This window comes from Sceloporus undulatus, chromosome 1 (assembly GCF_019175285.1).
Source record: "Sceloporus undulatus isolate JIND9_A2432 ecotype Alabama chromosome 1, SceUnd_v1.1, whole genome shotgun sequence".
Taxonomy (NCBI): Eukaryota; Metazoa; Chordata; class Lepidosauria; order Squamata; family Phrynosomatidae; genus Sceloporus; species Sceloporus undulatus.
In genome coordinates this window covers 334,594,641-334,614,011 of record NC_056522.1, presented here as the reverse complement: position 1 = coordinate 334,614,011, position 19,371 = coordinate 334,594,641, and the positions used below count along the sequence as shown (strand labels likewise).

At 39.9% G+C, this 19,371-nt stretch overlaps 1 protein-coding gene across 1 annotated transcript in view; it reads right to left on the bottom strand.

Annotated features, from left to right (window-relative positions):
* FAM177A1 (family with sequence similarity 177 member A1) overlaps positions 1–13,774 on the bottom strand; it is a 34,265-nt gene extending 20,491 nt beyond the window's left edge. The window contains exons 1-2 of the mRNA XM_042456032.1: positions 13,577–13,774; positions 3,216–3,395 (exon numbers count right to left, since the gene is read on the bottom strand). Of these exons, the coding sequence (XP_042311966.1) occupies positions 3,216–3,395; positions 13,577–13,660 (264 nt within the window). The 5' untranslated portion in view covers positions 13,661–13,774. The remainder of the gene's footprint in view (positions 1–3,215; positions 3,396–13,576) is intronic.
* Between the last annotated feature and the right edge of the window lie 5,597 nt (positions 13,775–19,371).

Genomic DNA, 19,371 nt, shown 5'->3' with positions numbered 1-19,371 from the left:
CTCCCTCCATAACTGTCATCTTTCGGCCGTTGAGGGAGAGAGCAGGCCGGCCCAGCGTCATCAGGGGCTGGCCTGAAGATACAGTGTATCTTAATTGTAGATTTTTCTTATACTGTTATATAATTTTCTTGTACACCGCTATGATCTATTTGGAATAGCGGTTTATAAATAAAACATATTATTATTAAAATGTGGACTCTACTGAGTTTGTAGCTGTATGACCACAGTAGTTCACTGTCACAACATCAAAATTTCTTTTGAATTCATAATGCCAAGAACACCAACAAAATGAAACTTTAGATGTTTGAAATATATCAATAGGAATTTTTTAAAAAAAGTCTGAAATGTTGGCTTGTAATAAAACAACAGTGTAGTTTAACTTAAGTTGTAATAATATATGAAAAATATATTAACTGTGATATATTTTACAACCATTCCAAAACTACATCCCTTATGCAGATTCTCTAGTTCAAGACCAAGCTTGAGAAACTGTGATTATAAAATCAGATCAATTACAAACTAGATTTACTATGTATATTAGTCCTTAATGGATGGATCCGGATCTTCAGAGCCTTATGCTTATGTCAAAGAACTTTGACAGAAACATCTAGGCTTCATGAATTTCAGTTCTGGCTGCAACTATTTGCTCTGCTTAGAACGTCTCTCTCAAACAACCACCTACTCTTAACTTTCTAGAAGCATAAAGGGAGTTTCAGAAGCCCAGTGGTCAAATAGAAACTATAATTACCCCATGCAGCACATGCTAATATCCAGATCCTTTGGAAGAAAACTTGTACTCACGCTGGGTCTAGAGATGCAAGCTTGAACAGAACAGACTGAAAAGTGTGAAGACTTGCTAGAGGCCCACTAGCAAAAACAAGTTCCAGAAAAAGAAACTATTTGTACTCTTCATTAGATCAAGTATTATGAAAGAATGTTTAAAATAACATTGACTTCCTACCCTGCTACTCAGAATGATTCTCTTTCACATTATATTTAATATACAAACTCTCTATTATCATTCTTAGACATATTGAACCTTATTTACCAGAAAGCTATATAATATGCAAGTATTGCACTTATTACAGAGAGATATGGATTAGTACATACAGTACTTCCAGTAAGTAAAGCTCTGAAATGAAAGTCCCTATTGCATCCATAGTTATCCATGAGATGTATGGTAATTATTTTGTTTTGTACAACTGGAGAAAAGCCATCATCAACCGAGTTTTAAAATCTTTGAATTTTCCATCCTCATCAAGACTCCTAATATGGAAATATACCAAATCAAACAATGAGGATGCCAGCTTTATTATACTCCAACTGTACTAATAAGCTGACAACATGGCACTCTCATGAATACAGGCTATTAAATTTCTGTTAAATAAAAATCTTCCAATGTTTTTGCCAGCACGTCTAAGATCAGCTTGGGTTCCATTTCTTCTTCACCTAATTTACACTATTAGAATAAAGGTAAAAGCAATCCTTACTTGAATGTACCACAAGATGGTCTTATAAAAAGGCTTCCCCTCTCAAAGAATGTAAGAAAAGCAGGTCATGCTGCAAAAAATAATTTTGTTACTTCATTTCAAACCAAAATAAAAAGTCTCACAAGCAAAACTTTGTAAATTGTTAAAGAATGCTTGTATTTCAGAGATGTTTAAATAGATTAGAGGATAAATGCTTTTCTCAGTTTTATTCTATCATGCTTTTAACAGCTGCAGTTTGTATTCTAACATACTTCTCTTGTGCTGCCTTCCTTGCAACATAATCCATCAATAGTATTTCTGATCTGCATACAAATTGCTATTGAGAAAGATGCCAAGTCTTTTGAGCTGTGTTTCAGCAAATGCAAAATTTACTGCATTCAGAGAAAAATATTTCTAAGGTTGATACAATAAAAATATACAGTACAAGTAAACGAATTGCACTGAAGGAGATGCTGACCTAGTTTGATATTTATTTCAGAAAAGACTCTGCACCTACTTGTGCAAATTATTATAAATAATCTCTCAATGATCTCAAAAATATATTTTTAGAAACAACTGAGACACATCTCTCGTACTGGCTACTTTCTCACTACAAGTCATATCTATAATTCTGACCTGGAAAAACTAATCAGTAAATGTAGATGTGTTTGTGATTTGTTGTATGTTTTTTCTTATACAATAAAGGGGGGGGGGGGGGGGGGGGAAGGAAAAATGAATCAGTACATGTAAATCTGTTGTTGCTCCCTGCCTTGATCCATGGGGAGAAGTGGGTAAGAAATACAGTAAATATTACAAATATTACTATTACTATTATTACCACTCTATTCTGCTTTGGTCAGACCTCACCTGGAATACTGTGTCCAGTTCTGGGCACCACAGTTCAAGAAGGATATGGACAAGCTGGAGCATGTCCAGAGGAGGGTACCCAAATGATGAAAGGTCTGGAAACCATGCGCTATGAGGAGAGACTTAGGGAGTTGGGTATGTTTAGCCTGGAGAAGATACAGTTAAAGAGATGATAGGATAGTCTTGTTTAAGTAGGTAAAGGGGTATCATATTGAGGATGGAGCAAGCTTGTTTTCTGCTGCTGTACAGACTAGGACCCAGAGCTATGGATTCAAGTTAACGGGAAAAAGATTAGGAGGAGGGTCCTAATCCTAAACATTAGGAGGAATTTCCTGAAAGTAGGAGCTGTTTGACAATGGAACATCCTGCTTCTTTGGAGGATTTTAAACAGAGGCTGGTTGGCCATTTGTCAGGAGAGCTTTAATTGTGTGTTCCTGCATGGCAGGGGACTGAATTGGATGGCCCTTTGGGTCTCTTCCAACTCTAGGAATCTGTGAAAAATCACCACCCTTGGATACCTCTAGGAACAGAATCCCTTTTATGTGAGTTTTTTTTTTTAACTCTGCCAAGGAGGGCTTCATGAAGAATGGAAAACATTGGTATTGCAGACTCACTATGCCCATTGCTAGGGTATATATCACAGCATAATTTCACAAGGCAGGTGAGACCTAAAAGCATGAATTTCCCCAAAAAATAAAATAAAAAACCATACCCAACTTAATAGTAATGTACTTAGCTCTGTTTCTACAGAAATACACTCATCAAAATTGAAAAAAACCAAAAGTTTCTAGACTTTTATTTCTACAAATTGAGAAAAATAGTTACATGTGAGTAATGCAAATTATAATATGAATCAAGTAACTTCAGAAACAAACCTACTGGATCAACAGAAGGCAAGAGATCTTTTTTTTCCTGCTGTTCATCTTCCTCTTCATCTGTGCTATATTCTTCCATAGTTTCACCACTTGCAAAGTGGATGACCCTCCTTGGAATTTTCTTCTTTTTTCCAATGACTCCAAGTTCCACGTTCTCAAAGCCTTTATCACCATTTGCATGCAGCTGTAATAGAAGAATATATATAGAATGAGTCCCTATATCAGGAGAAAGGCAAGCTATAAATAAATAAAAATAATAAAATACAGTATGAGTACCAATATCAGGTGCAAAAAGTACCCATAAAATAAAGAATAGGGAAATAAAGTGCTCTCCAAGAAGTGCAGTGCCTATCATTTCAGGAACGAGTAACCTTCTTTAATTTTTTTCATTTTGCATACTACTTCACCCACAATGAAAAGGAAAAAATACAAAACTCTTAGATTTTTAATTATTTAAAAAAGGAAGGGCATTTCCAGCCCATGGGCCTAATTCAGCCCATACAGATTGAATATTTGGCCTCTGTGGGTCTGAGCAGACCCTTCTCCCTAGTCCTAACTATGGACTAAGGAATTCCCAGTGTCTCCATTTTTACCAGACTCAGCTGTAACACTGTGTGTGCGCATACACCCTGATGTGATTCAACTCATCAGGAGTATTATGAGGGGCAATCTGGTCCATACTTAATTCAGGTTCTCACTCCAATTTCCTGCCTGACACTATGACAAGACAGTAGCAATTCTGATTCTCTACAAGAAATTACAATATGGGCATTGGAAACTGCTCCTTGGCCTTTTCCTATAAAGAAAAACGAGCTGTTTTGAAAGGAGCGGGTGACCATTGCCTATATTGTCACTACTGCCAGTAACAATACAGTCTGGTCAGAACAGCATCTGGCCAGCGTAACCCTGCCCTTCATAGCCCAGGCTATTAACTACAAAGTTTGTTTTAGATGATATTAAACATCAATCACTTGAAAAACCTTCACTCTCAAGTTTATTATAAATTATGCCTGGGCAAACATTTTGATCAGAATTGTTTAAAAGCAAAGGGCAGAAGTGAGAAAGCCTAAAACTTTTACATCTCCTGGGGTTGGTACATAATTCAATGGTAGATTACATACAGTAATTCGCAGTGAAGGCTCCTCCACATAGGGCAAATATGTTGAGAGGTTTCTGGAGGTAGCATTTTTTTTATGTAGTTCTTGAACTATTTTTGAACTGGACTATTTTTAAATATACAAACAATGTTTCTATTATCCCAGACTATCCTCTGGAATTTCCTGGCACTATTTGCAACATTTTACTTCTACCTTTGAGTAACTCTGGAACAGGGAAGTCCCCTCCCTTCTTTTCTCTCTAATTTATTATTGTTGTTGTTGTTGTTGTTATTATTATTAATTTTTTAAAAACACAACATAGAATAATAAAATACCATAACATACATTGCAAAAATAATAATAATAATAATCCCACAACATAATCTCCTACTTTACACAAACATATAGTTTCAAACCTGCTCGTCTTTGCCGATACTGTACAATCTTACGATTTTAACATTCTATCATTATTTGATCTAATTAATATATTTGGCGATGACGGCCATCTGCTACTTCCCTCTTTCTATTCCATCAACTCAATACCTTTCCTTATTCCCTTCTCTATTACCTTCCTCCTCAAATATAAATAAATAAAAGTATATAAATAAAACATAATAATAATAATAATAATAATAATAATAATAAACTCTTCCTTTTCTCCTCTCTTCCCTTCTCTCTCTCTTCTCCCTCCCTCTTCCTCTCTATTCTCTTTTGCCTTTATTTCATTTTCAAATCCTCCCATTCACCCCACCCAGTTCATTACCTCTTCAACTCTCTTACTCTTCCCAATTCACTTACTGACCCCTTTTCTCTCTAATTTTTTAAAAAAAGTTATAGTGCTTCAATGAAATGGCACATTTGCAATATAATACCAAAAATTGATAAGTTGTTTTTATTATTTTGAGAGGACAATGTGTGCCCTTCAAACTGTAAGATCACTTCAGCAAACCTTTTGGTTTTTTTTTAAAAAAAACCTTTGGAAGAACCCTAGTGTAGCTCCAAGAAATCACTACAAACAGTGAGTGGATATGAAGGAGACAACTGGCAAAACCCAGGAAAACACAAGGAGCTATATCACAGAACTTGTGTGTCTTTTAACAGATCTGGAAAATCCCAGAGAACATTCTTGATCCTAACCCTGGTATTTTACTCATTTATTAGTATTTATAGGTTTCCCCATAACCAGAATCTTAGGATCACATACTGGCAACAACCTTTAAAAGGACAAGATACCAAAACAGCTGGAATAATTTCTGTCTGAGGCCCTGAAGTGCTGTTGCCAGTTAGAGTAGAGAATACCAACCTAGATGAATAAGCAATCTGACTTGATAATAAGACTACTACCTATACGGCCCCGAACACCTGTGAATAGCTCCAAACCAACTCATAACAGAAAGGGGGAAAGAATTAAAAACCACCCAGCAAGCTGTCTAGCAGGTGAAATTTAATGTCTAAAAAGAAAGCTATTTAAAAGTGAAGTCTGACTGAGAAATCACACCTGCAGACAATGTGAAATCCTTTCTTCCATTTCCAATATTAATGGGTGCAGTGGTCAGTGGAAAAAAAAACCTCTTTTTTTTCTATAATAAAGCATCAGCAGGTTTTAAAGAGCAATTTAAAGCAAGTACAAAAATATTATTGGCTGAGATCCTGCACTGGTATGGTGAAGCTTAAAGCTATGCTCTGTCCCCCTTCTTCCTGTGAGCATCTACCTCTTTGGCACCTGGCCCAGTCTGGAGGTTTAAGAGGACACCTGCTTCTCTATGGGTACCCAGGCAGAAATACAGTTGGCCAGACCCAGTCATTCAGTGGCTACCGGGGGGGGGGGGGGGGGATCAGATAGCAGGGACTTGTTGTGGACAGAGGTGTTGGATAACTCCTTCCACGATGGCACACACACGTGCCTTCAAGTCTCCTGTTGACATGCCTACTCTGTGAATTTCACAAGGCTTCCTTAGGCAAAGGAATACTCAGAGGTGGTTTGGGCAGTTCTTTCTTCTGAAATATAATCTACACTCTACAGCACCTGGTACTCATTGGCAGTCTCCCATCCAAACACATACAGAAGTATAATTTGACCTTACATCTGCATATATCAATAGCAGGATTCCAGAAATTATGCCCTAGACACAAACCCTCATTTAACAGAAAGGCTTGCGGTCTTAGCACTAAAGGTGACAGTACCCATGCAATCATTAATTTCAACAGGATAAACAAGAGCAAAAGCAATGCTTCGAGTGTACAGTACACGATGAGTCTGTTAAACAGTAGAGATTAAGAAGATGAAAATATTAAGATAGTATAATTCCCATTGTGATTTTAAAATATAGAAATAAGCAAATTCATGAGAGGATGCGAAACCATTAGGAAAGCTGTTTGCAATAGATGGAATGGCAAGAAGGCAATCAAGAAATTGCAAGATGCCAAAGTGCAGTGGAGCTCTGGGAGACCAACTTGGAGGAGACTCTCCCAAAAACAATTGAAAATTACTAATAGATAGAAGCTGTCACTCTGAGATTATATAAAAAGACCAAGGGCTCAAGGGGCCACTCCAAATTTAGGCTCTAGCAAGGTTTGGGACTGTTCTCCTGAGCACTAAAATTATGTCTTCCATTCAATGAAGATTCTCCCGGCACTTGCCTCCATGTAAGATTAGAGGGCACCAAATGAATGTTTTCTCATTACTGAAATCAGAAATGGAGAAGAACAGGGAAGAAATTAAAATAAGCGGCCAAACGCAAACAAAAAATGTGGACAAGGAGGACAAAGAACATCTCAAATTGGCTGGCAAGCTGTATAGTTTTCATGTGGGGAGTCTGTCAACACATTATGAGTGAGACTGGCATGTCACCAAATAATTTAAATAGTGTCTACAGGCCCAAGCTCTGGCTGGGACAATACAGCCATTGATTATGATGAAGGCTTTGAAAAGGGGGTTCCCATAGCACCATGGACAAGTTGAATGTTCTCGGTTCTAACATCTTCCTTTTATAGCCAACAAATCTTCTGGTAACATTCCTTCTTCCTCCTGCCCTAGCCTCCCAGTAACCCAAAAGGTGTTTAGCATCGCTGTTTATTACAGGGCTATATACACATCAAGAAAAATGAAACTAAATGTAAGCATACTCACTGAAAATTCAAGCACAATTTTAACAGCTGCCTGGAACCACATCCCAGACACTTCTGATTCCCCAAAACAATACACCCATGATTTTTTTCATAGTAACCACTTTCTCCCTTTGTGCACTCAAATGGCAGCTTCCACAATAAAGGTATCATAAGCATGTGAATGTTTCCAGTGAGCTAGACTTGGCCCATAATACCATATCCTTACATGTTCCTCCAACTCGATTTCAGATCAGATCAGAAGGCAACATATTGTATCTGAGACAGTTTCACTCAGGACTTCCAGACTCCTTCAAGAGACAATGGCTAGCCCTGGATTCCACAACTTTAGGTCACCCCAAGCCATGACAGAAACTGCTGCTGTTAAGACCACCAAATAATATGTAGTGGTCAAAGTGACTACTCCTTTTACTAACACACACACCCTTCCAAACCTCTTGAGTTTTGACACTGGATATAACCTCAAAGGAAGCCACAGATGAGTCAGGCTCATTCAACTTCTATCTTACCCTAAAGGGGCATTGGTTAACAAGATTATTCCAAATAAGATTTTACTCTGTGTGCTATATTTTTTTAACATGCAGTTTGTTTGGTTTTGGCATATGACACAGATGTCCCTGTGGCCAAATATAAAATTACAGTAATATATTCAACCCACCTTTAGACTCATATCTGCTTTTCTCCACAAATAATCTTGGAATGTGGACCAAGGCTGCAGCTTACCTTGGTGCCAGTCAAGCCTACTTCTTGCACCAGATAACAGGACTGGCCCTTGAGACTGATGCCATAATGGCTCACTGTGAACAAGACATTCCCAATGACATCCCTAAAAATTATGCTGAGGCAAAAAAAATCTGTTAACAGTTAGGCTGCCTCATTATTGGATCCAGGCCCTATAGAATATTACTGTGTGTATGTATGCACCTTCAGATTGACTGTAGACTTATGGTAATCTCATGAATTTCACAGGGTTTTCTTAGGCAAGGAATACTCAGAGATGGTCATTTCCTTCCTCTGAAAAATAACTTACAACATCTGGTATTCCTTGGGGGGGGGGGGGCCTCATCCAAGTACTAACCAGGCTTGAGCCAATAAAGATTGTTGTGAATTCCAACTCAAGAATAACCTTTTGGGTAAGGTGCTTCTTGCACCCTTCTACCCCTCAGTAAGCAAAACTTGTACAACTGGCCATTAGCTACAATGGCCTGGAACAAAAACACAAATAGTTCCCAACTTTCTCACATACTTGATTCTAAAGATTATACTCTTGCTAAACATTTTCTTGCATCTATAACAGAAAGTTAACAATCTAAGCAAAAGATGTACACTGAGTCGTTTGTGCAACATTTTCTAACCCCCATGGGAATTCCAGTGGATAACAATGTCCCATGTCCACAGGAATGTTTGTGGGTGCAGAATGAAGAATATTCCATAATATTACAACACCAAAAGCCATAAAATACAAGTTCAAATGAGGAGAAAAAAGGGGTTTTTTTGCAGATACCCCCTTTCCTCCAAAAAATGTAACCATTATAATATCTGTGTCCTAAAAATACCATTAATGTCATTCCCACCTGAAAGAAAAAACGTGTTATGAACCATCCAGAATTAGTAAATGTGAAAACACCTTGAAGGAAAACGCCTGTTTTCATTTATCCCTGGGGGACATTTACTTGTCAGGACTAGATTGGTAACTATCATCCAGAGGACTTTTTCTTCAGCCATCCTTAGACTATGAAACAACATGCCGGAGGAAATTTGGCAACTGAATATGCTGTCCAATTTAAATCAGCATTAAAGACCAATCTCTTCTGGAAGGCCTATCCAGATGATTTTTAAATTGTGAATTTTAAACTGTGAATTTTAAACTATAGATTGATTGTTTTAATGTGTTCTTTTAAACTCATATGTACTTTTAACCGATGTGTTTTTAACTGATGTTGTATGTTAATTTGCTGTTCTCCACCTTGATCCATGGGGAGAGGTGGTTAAGAAATCATCATCACAATCATCTGCAGGCAGTCCGAGCATTAATTGTATTATGGTGCAATTTGCTACCCCAATCACAAAACAGTCTCTGATGAGAGACATGTCTCCCAGTGAAGGGCCATCCATTCTACAGAGCATGTTTCCTAGAGGAAGCAGTGATCCTTGCAAACAAATATGACACACATAATGTACTGTCTGTTGCTTTGTTTTATCAACTGCCCTACTGCATAACTATGTACATGTGTGTGGCTCATTCTGTCAAATTGTACAAATACAGTATATGATAACCACCAGATCAGTATATCAATCTCCTATACAGTTGGCCCTCCGTATTCACAGGTACTCAAGTTGCAGGACTTTCACAACTAATTTTCTTATTTTGTTATATAGTTAAGTTTTGTTATATAGTTAAGAAACTATGTTCATTACCAAAAAGATTAGTGCAAACAAAATATAGAAGAATCAAAAAATTCTAAATTACAATTTAAAATGCATGGTACTGTATGTTTATTTTATACACCTTACCAGTGTAGTCTCATGCATTATATAGCAGGTAATAAGACTTTCAATTAATATAAAAATTAGATTAGCATCTCTGCTTCTACTATAAAAGAACATAAACAAAGCTGCATAATAATAGTTTATAACCTGACCCAATACCTGTATATAATGTTTAACCTAAGGCCAGCATGATGTAGTGGTTTGAGTGCTGCACTGTGACTCTGGAGACCAGGATTCGAAACCCACTGCAAGTCACATGCTCTCAGTCGGCAAACCTTCTCTGAACAAACCTTGTCAAGAAAACCCCATGATAGGTTCATGGAAATGACTTGAAGACACGCAACACACACACAGAGACACACACATAAAATTTAACCTAACCCTTTATATTTACCACCTATGAATTTATATTATTAAGTATGTGATAACAGTATACAAACAACTGTGTGAACACTGTAAATTTGTATTAGCTTTTAAAGTCTCTTCTTTTTAACAGATCACAGGGCAATTGTATGCCAGTTCCTCTGCCAAGCTTTCACAATTAGCAGAAAGTCAAAACCTCTCATTTAATATTGAACAGGCTGATTTGTAGCAGGTTTCTGCTTACAGAAGCTGGAAGAAATCAAAACAGTAGCTGTATGTGTGAACTATAAATGGCACATTAGGGCAGAAGTTAAGATGATGTGCATGGCAACTAGATGAATGATTAATGCTTGTAAATTTATTTGTATTTATGTGACAAAGTGGAGACACCATTTAACACAAAATTACGACATGTAAAAATTGTCATCATAAACACTAGTTTCTCAGATTGAGGCCTCATAAGGCAGCACTCCATCTTGAATTCAACAGAACTCAATCCGGGTCACTCTGGTTGGACTACGACTCAGAAGACTAGGGTTTGAACATAAAAACCCACTGGGTGAGCTTGGGCAAATCATGGATTCTCAGCCACAGGGGAGGCAATGACCAGGGTGACCAGACATTCTCATTTTCCAGGATATGTCCTACAGAAGACTAATCCCTTCCAGCAGGCTTGTCCAGATGATTTTTAAATTGTAACTTTTAAATGGTAGATTTTAAATGTGCACTGTTTTATTATATGTATATCTTATTTGTCCTTTTAAATGGATGTGTATTTTAACTGATGTGTTCTAACTTATGTTGTTTGTTAATTGTTGTTCACTGTCTTGATCCAAGGAAAGAGGTGGGTTAGAAATTATTATTATCATCATTATTATTAATTTCAACCTTCTGTCCAGGAGGAATTCCAAAATGTCCTCCATTCTGATCATTAATGGTATCTTGAGTGTTTTGAGCTTTTATTTGGTCACATCCCCCATTTTTCTTGAAGGTCCTCCATTTTGTGGTGCCTCATCCTCCTTTGAAGTTAGGGCATTTGGTCACCCTGTTTGGACTGCGACTCACGAAGCCAGGTTTCAAGCATAAAAACACATTGGGTGAGCTTAGGCCAGTCACACTCTCTCAGCCTCAGAGGATGAAAAACATGCCTCTATGTATTATATATTAAAAGCCTGCCTGAATAAATCTACTTTTGCTTGCCGTTTCCAGGGCATATCATAAATTTCAACCTTCTGTCAGGGAGGAATTCCTCCTCTTGGGGAACGACTGAGAAGCATGAAATTACATTTCTATGAGTTGTGTTAAGCTTTTATTTGGTCAGGTCCTCTATTTTGCAGTGCCTTGTCCTCCTTTGCAGTTAGGACATCTGGTCACCCTGGTTGGACTGTGACTCAGGAGACCAGGTTTTGCGTAAAAAAAACCACTGGGTGAGCTTGTTAAGGTCACATTCTCTCAGCCTCAGGGGAAGCCAATGGCCAGGGTGACCAGACTCCTTTTCCAAGACATGTCCTACCTTTCAACCTTAAGTCCAGGAGCAATTCCAAACCCAAAGGGTGCTCAACAATGGCTCCTTTTCATCCTGGAGAGAAGTGACCAGTGGGGTCCCACAGGGCTCTGTCCTGGGCCCAGTGCTATTCAACATCTTTATCAATGACCTGGATGACAGAATTGGGAGCATACTTATCAAATTTGCAGATGATACCAAATTAGGGGGAATAGCTAATACCCCAGAGAACAGGATCAAGATTCAAAATGACCTGAATAGACTAGAAAGCTGGGCCACAGCTAACAAAATGAAATTCAACACAGAGAAATGTAAGGTACTGCACTTAGGACAGAAAAATGAAATGCACAGATATAGGATGGGTGACACCTGGCTGAATGAAACTACGTGTGAAAGGGATCAGGGAGTCCAAGTAGACCACAAGTTGAACAAGAGTCAACAGTGTGATGCGGCAGCTAAAAAGGCCAAGGCAATTCTAGGCTGCATCAATAGAAGTATAGTGTCTAGATCAAGAGAAGTAACAGTGCCACTGTATTCTGCTTTGGTCAGGCCCCACCTAGAATATTGTGTCCAGTTCTGGGCACCACAATTCAGAAAGGACATTGAGAAACTGGAGCGTGTCCAAAGGAGGGCGACTAAAATGGTGAAGGGTCTGGAAACCATGCCCTATGAGGAAAGACCCAGGGAGCTGGGGATGTTCAGCCTGGAGAAAAGAAGGTTAAGAGGTGATATGATAGGCGTGTTTAAATATTTGAAAGGATGTCACATTGAGGAGGGAGCAAGCTTGTTTTCTGCTGCTCCAGAGAACAGGACCCGGAACAATGGATGCAAGCTGAAGGAAAAGAGATTCCACTTCAACATTAGGAGGAACTTCCTGAGAGTAAGGGCTGTTCAACAGTGGAACACAGTCCTTCCTCGGAGTCTCCTTCCCTGGAAGTCTTTAAGCAGAGGCTGGACAGCCATCTGTTGGGGATGCTTTGATTGAGAGTTCCTGCATGGCAGAATAAAGGGGTTGGACTGGATGGCCCTTGTGGCCTCTTCCAACTCTACGATTCTATGATTCTAAGTCCTCCCTTTGGGAACATGAACTAAAAACATGATTTGACCAGGCTTTGAGTGTAAAAACCCAGGGTCACACTCTCTCAGCCTCAGGGGAAACCAATGGCCAGATCCCTTTTCCAAGACCCGTCCTCCCTTTCAACCTTCCTATATATTGGGGGAAAGGCGAGATATAAGAAAACAACAACAACAACAAAACCCTTTTCCAGTCCAGGAGCAATTCCAAAATGTCCTCCCTTTTGGGACCCGGCTGGGAAACATGAATTTACTTCGCCATATGTTTTTTTTAATCATCTGACTATATATCTATATCTATTAATTGTTTTAACTAATTTTAACTTGAATTTGTAACGCTTTGTCCTTTGAATCTGGAAGTGTTATGTTTTATGTTGGTGGAGGGTTGTGGGAGAGATTGCGGTGTGATATTCTATGACATCGTATTTTATTAACCTTTTTATTGTAACCCGCCTCGATCCACAGGGAGAGGCGGCCTAACAATAATGATGATGAGCTTTTATGGGGCCGTGCCCTCCTCCTCCTCCTCCTCCTCCTCCAGGATTTCTCAAAGGTCCTGCATTTTGTGGCGCCTTGTCCTCTTTTGCGGTCAGGAACCCTATGGTCACCCTGCTGGCTCCTCCTGTCGTCAGGCCGAGGCCGAGGCGGGGCGGGTGGCCACCTGGGAGGCTCCAGGCGCCATGGAGGCCAAGGGGGACGGGGACGACTCACCTGCTCTTGCTCCATGGCGCAGGCGGCGAGGGCGACGAAGGCGGGAGCGCAGTGGAGGGCGCCGCGGGAGAGCCCCTGCTCCATGCTCCCCTCGCCCGGCCAGAGACAGAGAGACAAGCGGCCCGGAGGAGGAGGAGGAGGCGGAGAGCAGGCCCGACCCGCCTCCCAGGCGGAGGCCCAGCTGCCAAGTGAGCTCAGAGTGAGAAGGCCGCGCCTAGCCTAGGCCCCTCCGTTGCTAGGAGACCGGCCAGGCCCCGCCCGCGTCCGCCCCCTTCAGGCTCAGAGTGGAACTGCCGCTGCCAGGCAAAGAGTGATTGACAGCAGGCACAGCATTGGGCCCCTGGGGATTCAGGGTGTGCGACCCCGTAGGATCCTCAAGGATAAGGAGGAGGACAGTGTAGCCTCCATTTTGTGACACTTTGGTTCCATCCAAACCCACTCTGAGGCTGCTTCTTTAACCGCCCGGGGGAATTCTGGGAACTGTAGTTTTGTGAGACATTGAGCCTCCTCTGCCAGAGAGGCCTACACTCATCCCTCCATATTCACTAGGGTTAGGGCTACACAAGACTTCCCCCCTCCCATGAATAATAATATTATTATTATTATTATTATTATTATTATTATTATTATTATGCTTTATTTCTATAGCGCTGCAGATTTACACAGCGCTGTATGTACAATCGACAAAGTCGATAAAAAATAAAACCTGCCAACGGTTTTATTATCTACAGGATAATATACTTAAAATACATATTAAGACAATAGATAATAACACAAAGATAGAGTTAGATAAAATGAGCAACAAATTGAAAACATCAAATATCAATTCAAATTATCAGATAACAGATAAAACAGTCACACGACGCCTGAACAATATACTCTTCAATATGGAAAAACAGCAAATAACAAAAACACTAAGGTCCTTATCACACGCAGCAGCAGGGCAAAGCGTGGTCGAAACGTCATCCAAAGGTTGAGGAAGAACCAGGGATGTTAAGTTTTTACCTGAGAGGACACTTCTCTAGGAATCTCTAGGTCCTCCAGTACAACTCTGTGGCCAATATCCAACAGACACTGGCCATAGAACTGCGCTGGAGGAGCTACAAAGGCCTAGTAGAGTATTCTCTCTAGGAATCTCTAGGCCTTCAGTGCAACTTTTGGTTATTAAAGTTGACCACAGAGTTGCTCTGGAGGACCTAAATGTTCCTAGAGAGAACATACAGTATTAATCAAATCTGTGAATAAATCAAACCAGGAAATATCAAAGCCACAAAATGGAGGGATGAGTGTACAGTTCCCAGGATTCCCTAGCAATGAGCCAGGACAGTTAAAGTGGCCTCAAACTGGATTATTTATGCAGTGTGTTTTGGACCATAGTTATACTTTCTTCCGCACAATTTATTGCTGAAAGTTTTGTGTGAATCTATGATCTGTTAATACAATGTAGTCTTAGATTTCTATGGTCCAAAACACACTGGAGAAATCATCCAGTTTGAGAACTAGTTTAACTAGTTTTGTGAGACCTTCAACCTCTGTCAGAGAGCTCTGGTGCCACAATAAACAGTGGCGGTATCCAGACTGGCGCTTTGCACCAGCCTGGATACATGCTAGGGTTGCCACGGGGCGTCCTTTCCAGACACCCCACAACTCTAGCACGTAACCGCGGCATTGTAATGGCAGCGCCCTGTCTACATGGGCACCACCATTACGACGTCACGGCCGCGCCGCCTCCAAATGGAACACCGCGGGCTACGCGCTGCTGCAGGACGCTTGTGGTGCTTTTTCACGACGCTGGAAGGAGCTCCGAAACGGAGCTCTTTCCGCCGCTTGTATTGCTGGCGCAGCCTTTACATGGCAGCACCAGCGATACAAAAGAGAAAGGGGCCAAGCAGCCCCTTTCTCTCTTTCCCCACTGCTGTCAGGGTGTCCTTGGGGCATGAAGCCCCAAGGACACCCCTTTCCAGGCCGCAGAGAAGGCTAAATGTCTCACAAAATGACCATTCCCAGAATCCCATAGCATTGAGCCATGGCCGTTAAAGCGGTGTCAAACTGGATTGTTTTTGCGGTGCAGACACAGTCTTTGTGGAGAGATCAGGGAACACGTACTGTATCTAGCTGCGTCTACACTGAAGAAATAATCCAGTTTGACTCCACTTAACTGCCATGGCTCAATACTAGGGAATCTTGGGAACTGTAGTTTGTTGTGGCACCAGATAACTAATAACTAGGTTTAGGCCCCTGAGTTGTCTCCCACCTTCTCTCCCACCCCAAGTGTTGCAGTTTGCAACAAAGTGGGGTCAAACTGGATTGTTTCTGCAGTGTGGACACAGCCTTTCTAGAGAGAGCGGGAAACGTACTGTATCTACTGTGTACTACATCTACACTGCAGAAATAATGTAGTTTGACACCACTTTAACTGCATATGGGATTCTGGGATCTGCAGTTTTGTAAGGTATTTAGTCTTTTTCAGGGTGACCAGACATCCCCTTTTTCCAGGACATGTCCTATGTTTCAACCTTTTGTCCATGGGAAATTTCAAAATTTCCTCCTTTTTGAGTGTTTTTACCTTTTATGTTGTAATGTCCTGCTTTTTTCTTGAATGACCTCCAGTTTACAGTGCCTTGTCTTCCTTTGTGGTTATGACATCTGGGGTCACTCTGCTGGTGCCCCACCAACCTACAAATCCCAAGATTCCATAGGATGGAGCAATGACAAAGCAGTGTCAAAGTACATTAATCCTGCCGTGTAGACGCAGCTTTAAAGAGGGTTGCCAGAGTGAAAACAAGAACTCCAGTCTCTTTAGAAGAGGGAACTGCAATAGATGTTACCTGTTATCTTGCTGGATGACAAGCAACACTTTCTGACATTTCCTCTTCTACACAACCTTTAAAGGTATGGGAGCAATCACCGATTTTCAGTCTGGCGACCCTAAATCCTTTTATCCTGTGTGCACAACAGACTTGGGGCTGATTTGATATTAATACTTGTGGTTCAGGGACAGAAATGCTCAGGGCTTCAACAAATTAAGTATAATTTAGTGGGAGGCAAACAGAGGGAAGAAATTTATATCGTGCAAGATATACATTTTTTGGTATTACATTGTCAGTACCAGGGAGGGAAAAGGAGAGTAGATTCTGGATGGTTGAAAGCAAGAGGAATGTTTTTTGTTTTAAATCTCTGAAATACTGTTCTTTATAAAATAAACTCCATTATGTTCCTTCAAGAGTGCCACTGTGGTGCAGTGGTCTGAGTGTTGGACTACAACTCCAGAAGACCAAGGTTGAACTACTTCAACCATGGAAACCCAATGGGTGATCTTGGGCAAGGTGCACCCTCTCAGTCTAAGATTAAGGTGATGGCAAACCTCCTCTTAATAATAAATCTTGCCAAGAAAACCCTAGTATAGGTTCACCCTGAGTTGTAATTGACTTATGGCAATCGCATGGATTTCATAGGGTTTTCATAGGCAAGAGGTATTCATTGCCTTCCTCCCACAGCACTTGTTATTCCCTGGCAGTTTCCCTTCCAAATACTAACCAGGCCTGACTATAGTTTAGCTTCTAAGATCAGATGGCATTTGGAGCTTTAAAGTTATTAAGCAGCTATTGTTTTTTACAGGGTAAAGTAACTAATTCACATGCTTCAGTTGGTTCAGTTGCTTTTGTGCACTCATGCAAGAAAACTAAAATTGAAGAAAAGTATCTCAATTGTGGACTTAATTTTTTTTAATGGATTCCCAACCTGCAGAAAATGCTGGCAAAAAGCACAAACTAGTATTGTCGTGGGCAAATAAATTTCCTCAGATAATGACTTACTTCCTTAAGTGCATGTAGCATTTTTTTAAATATAATTTTTGCATAAGATCAAAATAAAACAAAGTGACCCACACTGATTCATAAGATTACAAAATTCAGTCAGGCACTAGCATTATTAGTTCTTGATGTCTTGTTTGATAAAAAGTACAGTTGCCTGACTTGACATGGAAGCTATCTTAAAATGGGAGCGCCGGAGACATATTTAAATAGATTCAAGTTCTGCTAGCAATAGTACCAGTTTTGCATCACACTCAGGATTGTTGGGATTAAGAAAAGTATAACGGCCAATTCTCCCATGTTGTTTGAAAATCTCAAACCCTGTTGTTACTTGGGTTTACACCTTTGGGGAAACTTAGGCACAGGTTCCTTGGTAGCAGAAAACAAAAGAGGAAACAATATTTTTTATTAAGAAAGCTAGCGATTAATTTTGGCTGGTGTACTATATATATATGAGAGCCAGCGTGATGTAGTGCTTTGAGCATTGGACTATGACTCTGGAGATCAGGTTTCGATTCCCAGCTCGGCAATTTAACCCACTGGGTGACCTTGGGCAAGTCACACTCTCTCAGCCTCAGAGGAAGGCAATGGCAAACCTCTGGACAAATCTTGCCAAGAAAAAACTATGATAAGTTCACCTTAGGGTCACCATAAGTCATTTCTGACTTGAAAGCACACAACACACACACACTGTGTATATGAAAAGAATATAAATATTTTTAGGCTATCCCTTCTTTTTAGAAAAAGCAGTTAGTGGAGAAATAGTTTTTGCTGTAATAATGTTGTAATAAGTTGAGGTGTCCAGTGAGCTAATAGAAGACCTGCTGCCAAGGGTTCAAAAATATAAGGTTATAGCTTCAATCTGCTGTATGAATCCACAACAGGAGCACACAATAAGCATGTCGGAAACTAAGGCTGGACACAAACATACCTAGCTTTAGTAACAGACCTTTTTCTTTTGGAGGGTGTTTTTAAATAAACCTCTCTGGGTCCACCTTAGCTTTTTAAAATTTCCCCTTCCCTGTCCCCACCCAACACACAGTGGTTGGCAGTCTGTTATTTCAACACTTTAGTTGGGTCAGTGTGGCACCTAGTGACAAAATGAAAGCAGCAGCTGTCATGCTTTTCCTAACATCAGCTAGGGAAAAGCAAGATATACATTCTGGTTTTGCTGTTGAGTATACTCACACAGTTAAAAAGATATGGAGTCATATAAAAGGAGTCTGTTGAAACAAGTGTTTAAAACTATAGAAGAAATTTACAAATCAAAATTACAGTATTCCATAAAGAATGCAGAAAAATGAAAGAAACCTCTTCTGTTTGATTTTCTTCAAAGAGACTTTACCCTGAATTTGAGATGTTAACATTAAATCTATTGAATTTTTAGGTTTGGTAATCTTACCCATCATAGTATTTTACTGAGTTTTTTTTTTTTTAATGTTTATCTGTGAGCTGCCTTGGGTGCCTCCTAGGAGAAGGGCAGCATACAAATTAAATAAAGTAAAAATAATCTTTCTCATCTATGCAAAAACTCAAATATAGGGTACATGTTTTTATTCTTGCAGCAATATTTTCCATTTTAAGTTCAACAGCAAAAGGGAAATTGTTGTATCAGGCAGCTTTGACAGAAGGCAGCTTCTCTTGTACCATTTGTGATACATGTACAACTATGTTTAAGGTTCAAAACACACTGCAGATATAATCCAGTTTGAGACAGCTTTAACTGCCCTGGCTCAATGCTAGGAAATTCTGGAAATTGTAGTTTTGTGAGACATTTAGCCTTCTCTGTCAGAGAGCTCTGGTGCCACAATAAACTACAATTCCCAGGATTCCCTTGCACCGAGCCAAGGCAGCTAAAGCAGTCACAAACTGGATTATTTCTGCAGTGTGTTTTGGATCTCAGTGATACTTAATTATATCATTGGCTCCAGGATTATGCAATACAGTAGTTTCTTTAAAATTGTATTGAACTCCATCAGTGCA